The following is a 21,186-nucleotide window of genomic DNA, read 5'->3' as shown; positions in this document are numbered from 1 at the left end:
CTGGTACCATTAACAACACAAAACATGTATTAAACAATCTCACCAACCATTCAAGTACAGTCACATCCCCTTCCTTCAACATCTCAGCTCTAACACCATCCATACCAGATGCTTTTCCTACTCTCGTTTCATCTAGCGCTCTCCTCACTTCCTCTCTTTTAATCTCTCTCTCATTCTCATCTCCCATCACCGGCACCTCAACACTTGCAACAGCACTTATATATGCTTCCCTATTATCCTCAACATTCAGTCAACTTTCAAAATATTCCGCCCACATTTTCCTTACCTCCTCTCCTTTTAACAACCTTCCATTTCCATCCTTCACTGTCTCTTCAATTCTTGAACCAGTCTTCCTTACTCTCTTCACTTCTTTACAAAACTTCTTCTTATTCTCTTCATATGAATGACCCAATCCCTGACCCCATCTCTGGTCAGCTGCCCTCTTTGCCTCAATTACCTTGCGCTCTACTTCCACATTTTTCTCTCTATATCTTTCATACTTCTCTATACTATTACTCTGCAGCCATTCTTCAAAAGCCCTCTTTTTCTCTTCCACTTTTACCTCCACTCCTTCATTCCACCATTCACTGCCCTTCCTCATGCTGCCTCAAACAAACTTCTTGCCACACACATCAGTTGCAATCCCAACAAAATTTTCTTTTACTTCTCCTCTAAATTACCAGTTTCTCTTACTTTCACTGCGTCATATGCCATTTTCAACCTTTCTTAACCCTGGATAGGTACGGTCCTCGGACACCCCTTTAAGGGTATACTCGGACGCGAACGACCCCGACGCCAAAAAAAATTCTTGAAAAATCAGTTTTTGCAGAAACCTCCTTTTTTCTTTTGCCAAAAAAACTTCAATGAATGCTTAAAACAACTGTAAAGATAAATACTACTCATCTGCAGAAAAACTATTTATTATAAATATTTTAAAAAATTAAGTAGAAAAAAAAAAGACCTGACATAAAAATTCATAAAAAAAAAGTTTATACATATATACACAAATCCTTTTAGGAATTGATTCTTGAATGTTTAGGACACATCTTGATGTATTTTGGATGAAGTCAGACCCATGGAGGTGAAGATCTGAAATGAGAAAAAATGGGTAACTTTTTTTGGCCAAAAAAAATTGTCCAAATTTCATGAATTTTTTTGGGTACCCAAATGAAATAGGAAGTGGCTAATTTTTTTAGGGAATAAACATATGTTATCCTAAAATAGAAATATGTAAAAAAATCTTCATTATTTTGTAAATTACATTTATATCAGGGGCCATATCTAAAGGTAATTTTTTGAGTACTTGGAAATTTCGTAAAAAAATACATATATTTAATATATAATATGATATTTATGCAGGTAAAAATATACCAAAATATCACAAATTCTATAGGGAACAAGAATATATATAGATAGGGCAGCTTACGCTTCGGATATGTCCACAAAATGGCCGCCAACCACACTGACTCAGACTCCCTAATCTGCCACTTGAAATGTAGGAAGGGTATGTCAATTTCAAGGTGTTATTTACTAATCTAATTATTATTGGATATGCATAAAAATTGTATGGTGGGTTGCTGGATAATTGTCGATTATTTTACGACTATAAAATTAAAATTCTGACCCAAAAAAATTTTTTTGAAGGGAAATAAAATCGAAAAAAAAAATGTAAAACAATATTTTAGCTAAAAAAATTTGATGATATTCAATCAAAAAAAAAGTAAACAAAATTTTCCGACAAATAAACATCTAGAGGAATCATTACTCTGTGATAGTTCCTTAGTACGTAGTAATTTTGAAAGAATTGGGAAAAAACGAAAAAATGGCAATCACCGGAAAATCGAACACATACCTATATATACGCCATATCTGGCTAAAAAAAAGGATAGGCATGGGTAGCCAGATCATCTAGAAACACTTTCCAACACTATAAAAATATAAGTTTTGCGACACTACTTGCCAATTCCTTACGGTAACATGACTAAGCAAAAAAATGCAAAACAAATAAAAAGGGGCACTCGTGGAAAAATGGCCATTCTAATATACGGCATTTCAGAAAAAAAAAATTTCAGCCACGTGCTAGGCAAACCATCAAGGCATATTTTCCGACAAATAAACATATAAATGAAATATTACTCTGTGATAGTTCCTTAGTACGTAGTAATTTTGAAAGAAATGGGAAAAAACGAAAAAATGGCAATCACAGGAAAATCGAACACATACTTATATATACGCCATATCTGGCTAAAAAAAAAATAGGCATGGGTAGCCAGATCATCTAGAAACACTTTCCAACACTATAAAAATATAAGTTTTGCGACACTACTTGCCAATTCCTTACGGTAACATGACTAAGCAAAAAAATGCAAAACAAATAAAAAGGGGCACTCGCGGAAAAATGCCCAACATTCTAATATACGGCATCTCAGATAAAAAAAAAAGACATGCACGTGTTAGCCCAACCATCAAGGTACACTTTCTAACACATAAACATGAAAAAAAAATCAATAATATACGGCAATTCCTTACTACGTAGTAATTTTTACAAATATTGAAAAAAAAACAGAAATTGGCAACCGCAGTTAAATACCCAATATACCAATAACTACGTCGTATCTGACAAAAACAAAATCACGCATGGGTAGCCAGATCATCTAGACACACTTTCCAACACTAAAAAAGCAAAAGTTTTACGACACTATTTCGCAATATCTTACGGAAAAATGACTTGGCAAAAAAATTAAAAAAAATTAAAAAGGGACACTCGCGGTAAAAGGCCCGACATTCTAATATACGACATCTCAGATAAAAAAAAAGACATGCACGTGTTAGCCCAACCATCAAGGCACACTTTCTAACACATAAACATGAAAAAAAAAATGAATAATATACGGCAATTCCTTACTACGTAGTAATTTTTACAAATATTGAAAAAAAAACAGAAATTGGTAACCGCAGTTAAATACCCAATATACCAATAACTACGTCGTATCTGACAAAAACAAAGTCATGCATGGGTAGCCAGATCATCTAGACACACTTTCCAACACTAAACAAGCAAAAGTTTTACGACACTATTTGGCAATATCTTACGGAAAAATGACTTGGCAAAAAAATGAAAAAAAATGAAAAAGGGGCACTCGCGGTAAAATGGTCCTCGTGGTGATGAACGACATTTTAACTAAAAAAATAAACATGCACATGGTAGCCAAACAATCCACCAAGACTTTCCACAACTGATAACCTATACAAGTTGCACCATTCTACGACAATTTCATAATACGTAATAACTTTGATAATTATGCAAACTACCTCAGAAGGGTAAACTCGGACGCGAACGACCCCGACGCGTCTCAGAAATCGGGGAAGGAGTACAGCTACAGCAATGCACATCTGGACACTACTAGAGCGTGTAGGGGAGACACCTCCTGCAGGTCGATCACCCACAAATTCAGTCACAGGGGTGAGTCACGTGAGAAAAACCTGTTTTTTTTTGACGCTCGGGGTCGCAAACGACCCACCGTACCTATCCAGGGTTAATAAATACTTTTTACCCACAGTTTTATTAGTTCTTCAAACTTTACTAGCTCCCTTTTACATCCAGCTACTCTATTTCCCCCCTCTTTTGCAACAACTAATTTTCCTTCCACCAAAAAATGATCAGACATGCCGTTAGCCATACCCTTAAACACGTGCACGTCTTTCAATCTTCCAAACATTCTTTTAGTTATCAACCCATAATCCATTAGTGCCCTATCTACCACTCTTCCATTTGCCACTCTTACCCATGTATACTTGTTTTTATCTTTCTTTTTGAAAAAAAAACTAGAACTTATCACCATCTCACCATCTCTTGCTCAACACACATATCTACCAGTCTCTCACCACTCTCATTTTCACCTGGTACACCATACTTCCCAATGACACCTTCTTATATATATATATATATATATATATATATATAGATAGATAGATAGATAGATAGATAGATAGATATATATATATATAGATATATATATATAAATATACATATATAACTATATATATATATATATATATATTTATTTATATATATACATATATATATATATATTTATTTATATATATACATATATATATATTTATTTATATATATATATATATTTATATATATATTATTTATATATATATATATATATATATATTATTTATATATATATATATATATATATATATATATATATATATAAATATCTTTATATATATATATATATATATATAAATATCTTATATATATATATATATATATTTATATATATATATATATATATATATATATATATAGATTATATATATATATATATATATATATATATTTATTTATCTATCTATCTATCTATCTATCTATTTATCTATACACTGTATATATAATATATATTATATATATACATATATATATATATATATATATATATATATATATATATATATATATAATACATACCGTACTCCCTCGCCATTTTGGGCTCAAGTTTCACGGTCTCAGTGCATAGCAGATTTTCAAAAATATTCATCCAAAATTAGAAAAAATGGTACGAGAGTTATGCGGGCGCTAGCAGAGACTACAGTAGAACATTAGGTATCAGCACAGATGGCATGCAACTCAAAATCCACCTCTCCGATTTGCTGGCCATCTTGGCTCCAGAATCTCGCAAGCTGATTGGGCAAGCCGCCGAAACGCTTTAACCAGCATCTCTCCCTGTCGTGCGCCCTGCGAAGGGAGACCGCATTCATTGTTCTCTCTCGCTTCGCTTGTGTTGCTTAATCTTGCCGCGTGGAACTTTTAGCTGTTTCCTTGTGCATTTTTGTGTAAAATGGTGCTTGTGACACCCTTGAAAAAGGCTGTTAAATGTCGTCTACCCTCTACATCCTCTAGTGAACCCAAGAAGAAGAGAAAAATGATGACGGTGAACGAGGAAGTAAACTTATTGGACATGCTTAAGGCAGGCAGTAGCTATGTGTCTGTTGCCCGCATTTATGGAGTGAATGAATCAACGGTTCGCTACATAACAGAATATGAAAGGAAAATATGTAGAACTGTCTCAATAACGTTCTCCAAGGACACTAAGCGCATTGTAACTCCTCGTAATAAGAGGATTGTACAAATGGAGAATGCATTATCAATGTTGATATCGGACTGTCGGGAAAAGAAGGTTAGTCTTGATACCAACATGATTCGAACGAAAGCTAAAACCCTGTATGATAGCCTAGTTCCTGAAGGAAAATTTAACGAAGATGGCGAATGTGATGATGACGGCGATGATGATGATCCTGCCCCACGAGAAGAACGTGGTTTTGTTGCCAGTAAGGGCTGGTTCGAGAAATTCAAGAGGAGGTTTGGCCTTCGCAGCATTCCTTTGTATAGGGAGGCCGCCTCGGCAGACCAAGAGGCAGCTCTTCATTACGTCGAGGACAAGTTCCAGAAATTAATTAAAGAAGGTGGCTATCTCCCAGAGCAGGTGTTCAATATGGATGAGACTGGCCTCTTCTGGAAGAGGATGCTGTCCCGGACGTTCCTTTACAAGGACAAAGTAAAGAAGCCAGGGTTCAAGGGCCACAAAGATCGCGTCACTCTTCTCATGTGCGGGAATGCCGCAGGCTTCATGCTCATGCCCTGCTTAATTTACAAGTCCATGAATCCTCAGGCTTTGAAAAACAAAAACAAAGCCTTGCTGCCCGTGTACTGGATGAGTAATAAGAAGGCATGGATAACTAAAGCCCTCACACTCGACTGGTTCGTGAACTGCTTTATCCCACAGGTGAAGCTGTACCTCGCAGAAAATGGGCTGCCCTTTAAGGTCCTCCTCTTGACGGACTTTGCAGGCGGACATGCAACGGATCTGCATTATGACGGGGTCCAAGTGGAGTTCCTGCCCCCCAACACCACTTCCCTCATACAATCAATGGATCAAGGGGGTCATTCGGGCCTTCAAGGCCCTCTACACGAGGTCCACGATGGAGGGCCTCATCCCCTCCATCGCTGAAGATGATGAGGACTTCAGCCTCAATAGATATTGGCGGGAATACAACATTGCAACGTGCCTGGCCAACATTCAGAAAGCTCTTAATGAGATGAAACAGCAAACATTGAATGCAAGTTGGAGAAAATTGTGGCCAGACGTTGTTCAAGACATGAGGGCTTTACGCCAGACGAAGTTCACCACTCCACTGTAGATAAGGATGTGAGACTGGCACGGTTAGTAGCCAACGAAGGTTTCTCTGACATGACGACAGATTACGTCAACACACTGATCGAGTGCCACCCGGAGCCCCTAACCGACGAGGACCTTGTCGAAATGACAAGATCAGCGAGTGAGGAAGAAGAAGAGGCAGCCGATGTCGGCGACATCGACGAAGCTGAAGAACGTGGCCTTACTTTGGACAACCTGCAAGAGCTCTGCAACATGGCACGGGCTCTACAACAAAGGGCGCAGGAAATCGATGATTAATATGGTCAGAGCCATCAAATTTAGTAACCGTATTGACGGTGTAATGGCGTTGTACAAGAGCATCGTTGCTCAGATGAAAAAACAACGTCAACAACTTCCCATCACGATGTTCCTAGTGCGCCGAAAACCCTCTGCAGAAGCATCAGATACTCCTCCTGCTGCCTCTCCGGCTTCCCACGGAGCCACTACGCCGCCTCCTGCAGTTTCTCCAGCTCTATTGGAAGCTGTCGTTGATGATCCACCGCCTCTATCAACTGACGATGAGGTGTCATCTGAGGCGCAATAAAGCTCTCATCAACCTGTGCAGTAAATCATCTTCATCACCTCCATTATACTGCACAGGTGTTTCATCGTCATTTATCAAGATCATCGTCATTGTTAGAGGTGAATTACGTATCTTATTATAAGAATAAAAGAGTTCTAAAAACATATCTACAATATACTGTATACACATACACTATATCTACATATGTATGTACATGTATGCTTACACTCTATTTATATTATTTATGTATAAATGTAAATGTACATACAGTACACATAATGTATTAAATACTGTATTTATATTACAATATTTATACAGGACAGTACTTTATTTTATGTACAGTATATAATTTATACTGTATTATCAATATTTATTTACATGATTCTTTAATGTTCTAATGATAACATAATCATTTATAGGGTTAATATACACTTATTGTTATTATATATACATGTACATGTACACAAAAAAATGTACATATTCCAAAAATAGGGAGGGAATTTACTTCGCGGTTTTTCACTTATCGCGGTCGGTTCTGGTCGCCATTAACCGTGATAGGTGAGGGATTTCTGTATATATATATATATATATATATATATATATATATATGTGTGTGTGTATATATATATATATATATATATATATATATATATATATATATATATATATATATATATATATATATATATATGTGTGTGTGTGTGTGTATATATATATATATATATATATATATTAGCCATGCATGTGTATATGTGAGCTTGAGAATCCAATTGCAAATATCATTTGATAGTTAAAACTTGAGTAAAAGAGCTTACATCCTTTCCAATAAACAATTGATTGCTGCAAATTTGTGATCTTGGGTAATTTGGAACTATAAACTATTAACAATATTGTTTATTTCAGAATTCCTAAGGTAAAGAAGAATATCACTAGATGTGAGAACTCAATTGTTGACATATTACATCTGTACAGTTTCAGTTTATCAGGTCTGCATTGGCTTCTAAGTATAAAGAGCCATATTATTGAAGCACTCTGTCCCAAGTATGCTGATGAAGATGAGGTGATAAGGTAAGTCCTTATGATATAGGTCCTTTTTTTTTTTTATTTATTTGGCAGCCGAAAAAGCATTGTAATTCTCTCATTGCACTTAAGGTGCTGTCACACAAGTGAAGTTTGTGTGGACCAAAGAAGTCAACATCAGTTTGTATTCTGTTCGTCACACCCATTCTTCTTCATACTTTGGTCAATGTCAATATTTTAAGAAACCACCTCAGCTGTGATTTCTTCAAATTTTGTTTTCTCGAGACCTTTCTTCATGAAACTACAGTATCTTGCTTATGGTCCCGTAGGCATCTTCTTTCCCTCATATCTTTGACCAAATACTGTTCATACAATTTTATCCACTATAGTATTACTTCCTATTACTTGGATTTGCACTCTCGAGATATAAACAAATGGTAGAGTTGACAGTAACAAAGGGTTGAATTCGATCCGTATCATTAAATTTCATAACGACGACACCAAAAAGTCCTCAAAACATGAACTGTTGATGTCAAATTAAAAAGTCCATGGAAATTTTGCTAATGTGACAGTGCCTTTAGCCTTGGTGTTCACCTACCCTAACTTGGCCTTGCTGCAATTTGCACCTTTTATTTAAGAATAAATCCTTAGGCTAGTCCTATTAAGGTCTAGTCATGCATCATCATTGTTTTTTTTAAATATTTATAGGATCATTATAAATTGCTATACCGTAACTATCACAAGCCAGAAATATTGCCAGGAAATAGATTTGTTCCTACACAAACAGAGACTTTAGAAGTAGGAACCCTTTTGCCAAAAAAACTCCTTAATGTAGTCCTTTGGCTTCAACAGGAATTATCATTCCCGTGTTGAAGCCTTGTGACTGGCAAGAAAGTTCTTTAACTGGGTAATAATTTTTTTCCTCTGACTAATTTTTTCTCATACTTTTTATTGCTTTGTACTGTATTACTTCACCCTCTTCCATATTTTTGTAACTCTCCCCAACCTTGCTGTCCAAAATCTCTTCCCCATTTTACAGTCTTGACTTTTGGGAAGGGATACCATTGCTGAGATTAGAGTTTTTACTAAACCAGTTGTGGGAGTTATGGTGGTCTAGCCAACTACCCAATAATGTTTGCACCAAGGAAGTATTAGTACAGCTATTGGCATGCAGAACTATTCTCATGATAAAAATTTGTCCCTCAGATTCCAGGGTTGGGTCAGTTTATAAGAAGTAGGACTCTCGGCATTCTGTCTGGTTTGCCTGCTACTTTTTTTAAGGTGGGGTAATTGTATTTTTGAAATGCTCTCAGCACCTTCTCAATCAGACTTGCTTAAATTCATGATGGGTTTTTTTTCCCCAACGTTGCAAGGAACTCCCACAACATGGCGAAGTGAGTGGGGTTCAAACCTATGCGGGAATAATCCCATCTGATTTCGAACCCCCCAAGTGTTCCCACGCAGATGTCAAAGGCTCATAGAAAAGAGTTCGATCCAGATTGGAACTAGAAATGCGAGGGGGAAGGGAGGTGTAGATATATATAATGAGAGACCGTTACATTAACTGACGTTAGCATACATCGTCCATCCCTGTAGTAATAATGTATTATGTATCTCATTTTTATGTATATCTCTTGTAAATAAATACACTCCCTGTTTACTTACTTATGTGTATGCATTATATTATTACATTATTATGAATACTTATTCCATTATTAAGGGTGTCAATGCCCCGAGGACATGGCACCATTGTACGTTACCACCTTGTGGATCACACAGATTGCTTGTTTTCATTCGTCATCCAAGGCAGATGTGTTTCCTGCCTGTTGTATATAATTCTTGTATTGCACCTTCTCAATAGAACTTCAGTAAATTCAACGTGGTGTTTCCTTCCCAACTTCGCAAGGAAACCCCCCTCCCTCCCCCCAACAACTTTCTCAAGGTAACGTGAAGAGGTATTGTCATGGTTTTTTAGTTAAAGCTGGCAATGAAAAACAAACAGTGCTGCTTACTGATTTTGCATCTTCCCCATCTGATATTGAAAAGGTATCTCCACACCTGACTTTTATGTAAGCTAACGGCATAATTGAATGCAGAGATCTGTATGAATTCTCAAAAGAAGACATATTGAAGAGTGTCCTCCCAATATTTCTTGAGTTAAAAAGCTGAATGGAATCAGTAAAGCAGTCTTGAGAGTATTTATCTCACTTTATCTTCCAGACTATATAAAGATTTGACATATAAGCATTTCTGTAAAAAAAAAAAATACATCTGCAGCCTTTTCAATGTTATAAATGTTACGATTTTGGGCAAATTAACATTAAATGCACTAACGATCAAATATGTTTCAAGTATTATGAGTTCCATGACTTCCCTTGAAATTGTTTAGAGGATAAATTTGGTTTACATTGTGAGGGAGCTCATTCGCCAAATTCACAACAGAGTCCTAAATATAGACCGGAACAAACATCATTGAAATAGTAAATAATGAACAGACAACTTTTATCTGGGCTCCACAAGTCACAAGAAGAGTTGGGAGACTCAGGCCTACATGGCTGAGGACTATGAAAAGTGAAGTAGGAGATGATGAATGTAGAAGTATTGATTTAAAAGCTCAAGAAAGACACAACTGGCGAAATCTAACCGAGGGCCTTTGCGTCAATAGGCGTGGTAGGAGATGATGATGATGATAATATCAGAAAATACTTCATTGTAGGTGTGGCAGAAATTTAGAAATATCAATGGTTCCTATAGCAGACCTTTACACACATGCATTATTGCAGAATGCGCCACCATTTCTTGATGTAAAATGTGACTCATAACACAAAATGTTCACGAAACGTAAGCCACTCCAGAACGAATTAATTTCGTGTTGTGAGGCATTACTGTACAGTAATGCCTCACAACACGAAATTAATTCACTCTGGAGTGGCTTTCGTAAAGAGAGTTTTTCGTGTTGTGAGTCACATTTCACATGTAAATTGACTAATTCGCTCCAAACCCTACAAAACAACACATTAAATCTTATAATAAAGCTACAGTATAACCACAATGAAATACTGTACAGCCAAATACATTTGAACCATTTAATATACCTAAACTAACTTTTGATACCTGTAAATTGAATAGTTATTACAACATAATGTAATAGAAAATGGAAAATAATACAATACATACAGTACAATACTTATACATATACTAAATATACAGTACCATATGTACTGTACTATTATAGTTATCCCTATTACAGACTACAGCTACATTTTCTATTGTCTAAACCCATTTTCTTCAACTTTTATTGGGTGACTATGTTATATTGGAATTTATTTTAATTCCAACCTTATTTATATTTGATAAACAAAACAGTTACTCAAAACCCAAAACAACTTACATCAAAATAATAGATCCATAGTAATACTTTGTGATATTGCCCTACATTACCCTTTTCCCTAGACATGTCCTAAAATACAGAATAATATAGTTCACTTATCACAAGGTAGATGTTGAAGTCTTCCAAAATTGTCGTAGTTTTGGGTGATGAACGTTAAGTTTTGTTCGGAGTTAATATCCTATGAAGATGCCGGCCTTTCCACCCAGTACTTTTTTTTTGGAACTGTTCGCCGTGGCTGTGGTAACCTTGGAGGTAATTTACTTCTTACCTTTGACAGGTAAACATTACGCACGCGCGAACTTAAGGCCTATTAGGCAATTACTAATTTAAGTCATTTAATTCATAAGTTTAATTTTATTATTCATTTTAATTATCATTAACACTAAGTTACTATACTAAGTAGCATTAAGTTATTTACTTTTAATTTATTAAGAAAAATAGGTAAAGCTTCGAGTCAAGCTAACGACCGAACGGCTATTCCCCACAGTCAGACACAAATATTTACGTTAACTGTAATCCTTATAAGGAAACAGTTTTGCTTTCCATTTCTTTTGCAACTCGTACCTCTATAATTTATTTTTGGTTTCTAACACACTCCCCACAAAGGATTGCGATTATAGAATTGCAATGAATATCTTAATTAACCATACATTATTTATTAGGATCACCTTAAATCTGGCTACTGTGTTAAACAATTATTTCCAACAACGCTAAATAAAAGTATGGCTAGGTTACTTTAGTACCATCCTCACGTTACTAAAAGTGTAGCTTTCATTTTATTTTAAGTGTAATATTTTATTTATATATTTACGCCAATTTTAGTCTTAGCTTAGTTTACTATAGGCTATCTCCTAATTTTACTTTTTATTTATGTATTTAGTTTTATTTACTTATTACCTGAAAATTATTTGCAATGCCCCTAATCCTTGTTTAAAGTTAAAGAATAAAGCATCTAATAAAGTATATCCTCACACTGAAAAAGTTTCGAGTGTGTAGCATTTTAGTCAAAATAAAAACTTAATTAATAGTAATTACAGTAAATAATATACTGAAAAGCAGTATTTACAAATTATCTAAATTCTCCCTTAGCATTCTCTGCATTAACAGCATTTTCTGCATTGACAGCATTCTTGGCACTCATGACCTTGCTAAGATCAAAATTTCCATCCAGGTCAGGACTTCCACCAGAGCTTGATCTTCCACTTACTAAGGATAAACATTCTCCATCATGCTTTTTCTCCAAACAAGGATTGTCACATTTAGCAGCATTGAAGATGCATTCATTTCCATAGGTTTTCCCATCTGAACCACAAATTGGCTGATATTCTAATGTACAGATTTCAATAGGACAGCCTGGATTACATTCTTCAATGTGTTTAAATCCAATACATGGATTCATACAAGTTGCTACACCTAAGGCACACTGGTTGCTATATGTCCTCCCATCTGTTCCACAGACTGGATCATAGATTTCAGGACACGCCTTCATGCATACCTCTTCACATTCTCCTTCATGCTTCAAGCTAAGCATATGATCTTGACAAATAGCAACTTCAAGATGACACTGATTACCGTAAGTTTTACCATCTGTGCCACAGACTGGATCATAGATCTTTGTGCATGCTTTCAAACATGGATCCCATATACTGCCTTTAAAGATTAAACTAGTTACTTCCACAACCTTCACCAGCTGTCTAAGCCATTCTTGTACAGCCCTGTCATCTGCACCATCTTGGATCATTACACAAACATCAAACGCACAAGCATCAAGATGAATTTGAGCAACAGCATCATTGCCTCCAATCACGTCCTGTAAAGCCGTCCTACATCTTTCAAAATATTTTTTCCTATCATTTTCATCAGCCTTACATGGATCCTCCGTTTCACTTCTGAAACACCATGGACATGGATCTGTGCAGCCTGTCTCTCCTTGATCACTAGTCATCCATGAAGAGGGGAATGCCATAGGAAAATATGTCAAAGGTTCAACAATATTATTCCTGGTGGTAAAATCGTCACCTTGGTAGGAGTTAAAATGACCACACAGTCCATTCAAGTTATCCATGTGACTTGGATGAGCCCAGATATCCATTCGGTTTGGACAAAGTAAAATTGATAAATGTGATGAACCGGCCATAACCAAACACTGCTCAGATTTCCACACTGGCAAAAATCTCTTCTTAAAATGAAACATTTTTCAGAAAGTGAGTCATAAAAATATTTGCATCTCGTTTCGCATCTTGAAAATTTTGTAAGCAGATTTTTTCGTGAAGAGGGCTATGACTATTGTCTTTGTAAAAATACAAATAAATTTTTGAACAGCTGTATCTCACAGCTATACTCATTGACCTTCAAATTCTACTTTCTTCCTTAGTTTTAAAGCTATAGTATGGAATTTTGGTGTATAACTTGAAAAAACATTATAGAATAATCAAAAGATCCTCTTCTTCCAGTTTTTATTCAATCTTTCTTCCTGATTTATAGGATTTATTTTAAACCATAATGAAAAATATTTATATCTGGCAAAAATATGACTTTTAGAAAAAACTCATCATTTGATTAGAGGTGTACATGAGGCAGTAATACTCAGTCTTAATATTAAGTATCAAGGAAGGAGATAAAATTTGAAAAACTAATTATTTTTGGAATAAATCACATGCATTTTGTAGATGTCCCAAATCACTTGAATGTCAAAGTTCTGTCCTTAAAAGCAGCATGGCTCTCTTAAATGGGCATACTCAAATTACCTATACCCTTGACTTCACCTTAACATTCCTTAAATTAACATACATTCCTCAACTTAGTACCGGTATAGGCATTTTTCTAAACAGTGAATTAACTAAACGACTATTATCAATCAAACCAACCAGTTTGATTTCATTACACATAAATTTAACCATATACAATCATACACTTTTGTCCCCATCACATCTTCATGAAATAACCCATCAAAAACGTGTATCACATCCACTCCACACACACAGGAAAATTCAACCTCTTGAACCCTCTTGCTGTTTATTTTCCCGAACATTCTGGCTTACTGAATCCTTCCTCTTAAATGCCAATCTGTACCATATTTAGTACACCTGGCTCCTTGCTATTTGCACGTCCTTGCATAATGCCCATCCTTAAAATAATTGCCACAAATCACACTTGTACAATTGCCCTGATAGACTTGCTATATGGCCAGTTATATCACACCAAAAGCACTTAACCATTTCTCTTTTTTACATTTCAATAACAAGATATCCCGTCTCACCTCACCCAAAATATGCAACTAATGCTCATTTACACTCATTCTTCATATGTCCTACTTTCCCACACCTGTAACACTTCCTACAGCTACAACTACCTGACCTACCTTGCTAAGCTTTAGGACTCTTATTACTACAAGGCTGATTTCACTATCTAAATAAATTAAGTCTCAGGTTTGTATGGCTAGGGAAATACAAATTAATTTTTTAAAATTATTTGACTGAACTACAGGTATAAAAATCTTGGTCCTTCAAGTTATATTACCTGGGGAGTGGACAGTGTCTACCCTCCACTCACCAGCTACTACTAATTATTTTTATCATTTTTGGGCTCAGGCCATGTCGTCCTGATGGAAGGGTTCCTATAGGTAGCCTTCTAAGGGATATTTGCTACAGTGATACTCCCAGAGAATTGAACCAAAGGTCTCCAGGATTCTAACTCCTGGCGCGAGTATCCAGTAAAGGATATCGCATAATATCAGGGGACAGATTTTAGATACGACACATGGCAATCTTCCTCCTGAATAGATTTAATGCTTTGATGTAAGGGGAAAGAGTGGCAAAAGAAACGGGGTGCTGTTCTAGGTACCCGGTGGATCTCCTTCCCTACTACTACTACCATGATGCTCTTCCTATTCTAGTAGCCTGCTAAGAGTGTTATGCTCCCCCTTAGCCTAGTGTGTTTTTAGTTTTTAGGAATTTTCAGCATGCAATCCCCAGCATCTTCGTCATCTGGAAAGTTGAGTATTAATTCTTTCCTGTGTGTGATTTTAGTGTCCCTTTTCACAGTTAAATTTCAATACTTTAAGTGTGTTTGGGTGAGCGTTACCGACACCGGAGGCAGCCATTTTACGACTGCTGTCACCCGTTACATTTTCACATACAGTATTTAGTTGACACTTCCCGGTTTTAAAGCTATTATATTAGCTAGTTAGGTAAGTTATACAAGATGTGATACTGCAAACATGAAAATTATTCTTTTATTCTATTATGTGACTTTACTTATCGTATGCGGGCGGGAGCCCGGTGGTACCAATTAACTTGGCCAGGGCTCCTACCAGAGCAAGGCTACTCTTGCTCATATATACGTTAGTAAAGTAATTCCCCCAGTTTAGCCTCACCCTTATCGTTTCTTCTTGATTCAAATGAGATGTTACATTCTCTAGAATCTATAGACAAGATACGATATTTATTCTCTCTCTGAGAGAAGAGGCTAAACCCTTCCTCCCTCCCCGAGTGACACCGCCATCATGGGTGGCAGCTAGTGTCTCTCTTCATCGCCATCGAGTAGAACAATGTTCTTACTGCCCCTGGCTTTGATTCAGATAGTGACATACTCAGGGTGCCCTTGTCTTGCCGACGGCAAAGTCGTCAGCATAGGAAGCCATGCTTCCCCAGCTCATCGTTTGAGGAAAGCGGCATACCTGCCGCCACCTCTGATATCAATGAACTGTAAGACCCTCATCCCTTTCCCCCTCTGTCCTTTAGTGACGTCATGCCGTCACAAGTTTCTTTCACCGGTACAGTATTCTGACAATCATCCCGGCTTGCTAGGATTACTGCGTTACCAGCTGGTACCCTGTTGGCGGCAGTTAGTTCAGCCGTCTCTGCCACCTTCCCCCTAACTCCCTTCCTTCACAGGAAGTTAATAAAATTGGGGGAAGATTGAGACGGCTTCTGGCGGCTTCCGGTGGAAAACCTAACATACTTTGGAAAGTCCTTAGCTCTCTCTTGAGCTGCCATCCACATTCATTGCCAGCGACAGGCATTTTGTGGATGGGTGGGAACCAGAATCTGATAGATTCTTAACCCTTCCATTGGAACTTTCATTCTGGTAAAGAAACAATAGGCAGTCTTATAGTCCTACACTTCCAACTGTTATATTCATTCATAATAGTTGGAAATTCTCCTTCCTTAATCTTTCTCTCTCTTTCAGTTAGCACCGTCAGGTAGTAACCCAACACCGACAGTGTCTGCCGGGAAACTACTGTATACAACTATACAGTAGTACATATGTTTTCTAACATACTCTGTGTTTCCTATCGCAGACAATTGTTGAGACCATGATATTCTGTTGAGGTTGAGTACTCCCTCAATACCCAGATGGTTTACCTTGATCATCAGGGACATAAAATATCCGATCGGTATTAATATAATTCTACAGGTGGATAATGTTAGTATAAGCTATTTACTAAATCTAACTCTAGTTCCTAGAGTTTCTCTCCCTATCAGGGAAACTGAATATTAATACTGATGGAGGTCTCAGCAATGGCCTAGGAGAGGAAATACAGATATGTGTCTTTTCTATTTCTTTTCAAGCTTACTATCCTAAGCTACCATAAACAGTGATTACTATTGTTATCATAAACTCTATGCTTTTATATCACTGATATAAAAAACAAAAAATACTCATTTGGTATTTTCTTTTACAGGATGACCCTATGGAGAAGTGCGGAGCGATGTTCTGCAACCACAAGGGGAAAGACTTCTGTGGCCACACGATATGCAGGATTCATGCCCCCTGCTGCATTGTCACAGGAGTCCTAAAGTATTGGGACCCGAAGGGTTGCCCCACTTGCTCAACCCTGCTGGCCAACGGCCCTCAGCGAAGCCCCCCTAGTTACCCTAGAGACTAGGGATACAGCGAGGAACACCTTTCGCAAATGGGTAAGAGGGTTCCAAAAGAACTCTCCAGGACCATACATGCCCAATGACTCCCTGAGGTGCTTACTGTTCCCCAAGGCTCTGCCGAGCGCGGTGGTGTCCCAGGAACAGCACCGGTCCCCTTTCGTTCAACTGAAGATTGACTCGGACATCAACAAGGCCCTAGAAGGCATGGACATCCACCAAGAGAAAATGTCAGAAGTGTCCACCAACACCGAACAGGACCTACTAAAAGGTGGCCCTGAACAGAATGTGGACCCTCCCCGAGTGTAGGAAGAAGGATCTTTGTCAACGGCAACAGACGACCCTCAGTTTGCTGCCACGGCATACCAACCTCTGCCATCAACGTCCTTGGCCCCAACTCCACAACATGTTACCCAGGTTAACACAAGCGAAGACATTCTGACATCTCTTCAATGAATAATGGAGTCATCCCAACGGGAACAAGAGACGATGCGGGAATCGATTAAGCAGCAGCAAAGGTTGTTGCAGGAGAAGATTGACTGCTTCGGAACCACTAAGGGCACCTCTAAGAAGCTTCTTAGAGTTTCTGATCTCCCTCATTGCTCCGAAATGAATCCCTGGAGGTATGCGGAGCATATGCCAATGATGAACGGGAAACTGTTCGTTTCCAAAAAGTTTGGAGCCAGGCAGATTGAAGACCTTGAGTTCTGGCCTAACTTTTCGGCCTATCCAGAGTGCTACGTGAGACTGCGGGACGAAAATGCGACCCGAGAAGAAACGATCCCCAAAGAGGTCATCGTGTTTGAACACGAGAAGGCGCAAGTCATCCTCCTGAAGGCCTTGATGGGAGCCGGATATACTGACTCTAAAGTCTCAGCACTGAGCAAGAAACACCCCACCTTTCTTGCTCCTTCCTCCATCTCTTTCCCCTTTACAGAGAAAGCACTAGACTTTGCCGTCAAGGCCGTCGATGAGGGAGAACCCTGCCCGACCCTAGAGGAATGCAAGCCATTCTCTCTAGCACTGCCTACCTGCGAGAAGTGGAAGGACGTCCACTTATCCTTCTCTGTCTCTAAGTTGGCCTCAGAGATCGCAGGACAACAGTTCAGTGAGAACCTCCCGAAGTTGCCAGAGCATCTTCTGAGGAAGGAACAGGAGTCGAAGGAGAGACTTGCGGCCTCCCTCTCTCATCAGAACTGTTTAGTAATGAGTGCAGGGCAACATAATGCCCCAGAAATGTTCCTCTTCCGGGCTAAATCTCACATGGGTACCCTTGAGAAAGACCTATACGCTTTCCTCAGTCCGAGAAGAGCTTATAGAGAATTCGTCCTGGCTTCAGCAACCATCAGACACAAACCAAGGAAGCTGATTACCTCGAGTATCTGGGGTAAAGAGCTTTTCCCACAGGAACTGGTCCAAGAGGTCATTGCAAGAGCAACCATGGAGAACCGGAACCTTCTCCAAAATTGGGGCATTTCCTCAAAAAGGAAATCTTCTTCGGAAGGTGGTCGCCAGCCCAAGAACAAAAGGGCGAAGAGACCACAAAGACCTGCATAACTCCCCGCCATGACTATGACCATGATGCCTCAGACCACCTTCCAGATAGTCCCTCAACAACTGGTAGCCCAGTCACCAGTGTTTAACCCTACCTTTGAGAGGCAGTCCGGGAGGTAACTTCTCTCTGGACCGAGGAGGACGTGGTCGCAGAAATAAATCCGCAGGACCCCACAATCAATGAGGGGTTGCAGGTAGGGGCAGACTACATCACTTTCGGGATCACTGGACCTTCGATCCCTGGGCCCACAGCCTAATCAGGAATGGACTCGGATGGAAATAGAGCAGAACTCCACCCCGTTTTCCAGAATTATTCCAACACTCCACCCTCTTGATGGAAGAATATACCTCAGAACTCTTGAACAAGAAGATGATAAAGAATGCGAAGTCCATCAAGTTCCAGGGAAGGCTGTTTTGTGTTCCCAAGAAAGATTTGGACTAACTCAGAGTCATTCTAGACTTGTCTCCACTCAACAAGTTCTTCGAGAACAACAAGTTCCGGTTCTTCGAGAACAACAAGTTCCGGATGCTTACTTTGCAACACATAAGGACCCTTCTGCCAAAAGGGGCGTACTCGGTCTCAATAGACCTAGCAGATGCTCACTGGCATCTCCCGATGAGTCGCCTTTTCTCCTCCTACCTAGGATTCAAATTACAGAAGAAGAAGTTTGTCTTTAGAGCAATGCCCTTCGGACTGAACACAGCCCCAAGGATATTCAGGAAGCTAGAAGACACAATCGTCCAACAGCTATACACCAAAGGTGTTCAAGTGGTAGCATATCTAGACGACTGGTTGGTATGGGCAGCATCCGAGACTACTTGTATGCAAGCAGCCCAAAAAGTGATCCAGTTTTTGGAACACCTGGGCTTCAAGATCAATCACAAGAAGTCTCGTCTCACTCCAGCTCAACAGCTCCAGTGGCTAGGAATCCAATGGAACTTAAAGTCACACCACCTCTCCATTCCATCCAAGAAGTGGAGAGAAATAGCGGGATCTGTCAGGAGACTGACCTGTTACAAGAGGATTACAAGACGCCAACAGGAAAGAGTATTGGGCTCTCTCCAGTTTGCAGCAGTGATAGACCCTGTGCTAAAGGCACATTTGAAAGATGCGTCAGGAGTTTGGAGGAAATACACATCAAACGCTCAAAGAGATCAACTAAGGTTGACCCCAGCCTTGTTGTGCACGCAATTAAAGCCATGGTCAATAGCCAAGAGCCTAGCACGGACAATTCCCCTGCAACCACCGCAACCATCAGTGGTGGAACACACGGATGCCTCCTTGGAAGGATGGGGAGGTCATTCTTACGACAAGAAAGTGCAAGGGAATTGGTCGCGCCAGTTCAAAACATTTCATATCAACATTTTGGAAGCTATGTCAGTATTCCTGACGTTGAAGAGACTATCTCCTCGCAGATCAATCCACATCAGATTGGTCCTAGACAATGAGGTGATAGTAAAGTGTCTAAATCGACAAGGTTCGAGATCACCCCACATCAACCATGTGATGTTAGCCATCTTCTACCTGGCAAGAAGGAAGGGATGGCACCTATCAGCAGTTCACTTACAAGGGTTCCGCAATGTGACGGCGGACGCTCTATTCAGGCGAAAGCCCATAGAGACAGAATGGTCCCTAGACGCAGACTCATTCTCCTTCATCTCGGAAAAAGTCCCAGAACTGCAGATCAACCTCTTCGCAACGAGCGTCAACAAGAAACTATCTCGTTACGTAGCCCCTTACATGGACCCTCAAGCAGAAGCGATGGATGCCATGTCCCTCGACTGGAACAGGTGGAATCGCATTTACCTGTTTCTACCAACCAATCTCCTGCTAAGTCCTCGACAAGCTAAGATCCTTCAAAGGGACAGCAGTAGTAGTAGCCCCCAAGTGGCCCAAAAGCAATTGGTTCCCTCTCGTCCTAGAGTTGAAACTCAAGCTGTTTCCTCTGCCAAATCCAGTGCTGTCTCAACTGGTCCAGAAGTCGACTGTCTACGCTTCATCCTCGAGAACCAACAACCTACATCTCATGATTTTCTCACCTTAGCAGTGAACAAAAAGCTTGGAATCTCGTAAGATAAAGTTGACTTTATCGAGGAGTAGAAGTCAAATTCGACTGGGAGGCAATACGAATCATCATGGAAGAAATGGGTGTCCTTTGGGAAAACAAGGAAACCGACAGAGATATCGATAGATTTCTGTCTTGTATTCATCATACACCTCCACGAACAAGGCCTCTCCTCTAATACAGTTACTTTGTGTAAATCGGCCCTGGCTAGACCACTTCAGTACGCTTTTGAGGTCTCAGGTGAAATCTTTAATAAGATCCCAAAAGCATGCGCTAGACTCAAGCCTTTTAGCCCCACCAAAGCCCATCACTTGGTCTTTGGACAAAGTCTTGCACTATGCTTCAAACCTGGACAATGAGGACTGTACTCTAAAGGATTTAACAGTCATTTTTCTATTCGCAATAGCCTCAGGGGCTAGAGTTAGTGAAATTGTGGCCTTATCCAGAAACGAAGGCCATATTCAGTTCCTAGACTCAGGAGAACTGAGCTTTTTTCCTGATCCTGCCTTTCTTGCCAAGA

General features: G+C 38.9%; 2 protein-coding genes across 2 annotated transcripts in view; one reads left to right on the top strand and one right to left on the bottom strand.

The window, feature by feature from the left end:
* Positions 1-21,186, top strand: part of LOC137660322 (uncharacterized) — a 421,696-nt gene that overhangs the window by 335,597 nt on the left and 64,913 nt on the right. Inside the window, exon 7 of the mRNA XM_068395141.1 lies at positions 7,657-7,821. Coding sequence (XP_068251242.1) covers positions 7,657-7,821 — 165 coding nt within the window. The remainder of the gene's footprint in view (positions 1-7,656; positions 7,822-21,186) is intronic.
* On the bottom strand, positions 12,234-13,358 carry LOC137614474 (uncharacterized). Its single transcript, XM_068344279.1, has one exon. It carries the CDS (start codon positions 13,356-13,358, stop codon positions 12,234-12,236), a length of 1,125 nt encoding a protein of 374 aa, XP_068200380.1.

This window comes from Palaemon carinicauda, chromosome 20 (genome assembly GCF_036898095.1).
Source record: "Palaemon carinicauda isolate YSFRI2023 chromosome 20, ASM3689809v2, whole genome shotgun sequence".
In the NCBI taxonomy this organism is placed as follows: Eukaryota; Metazoa; Arthropoda; class Malacostraca; order Decapoda; family Palaemonidae; genus Palaemon; species Palaemon carinicauda.
This window is presented reverse-complemented; position numbering and strand designations above follow the sequence as displayed.

Coding starts and splice junctions, on each gene's coding strand:
- LOC137614474 (XM_068344279.1), bottom strand. CDS start 13,358: ATGTTTCATTTTAAGAAGAGATTTTTGCCAGTGTGGAAATCTGAGCAG.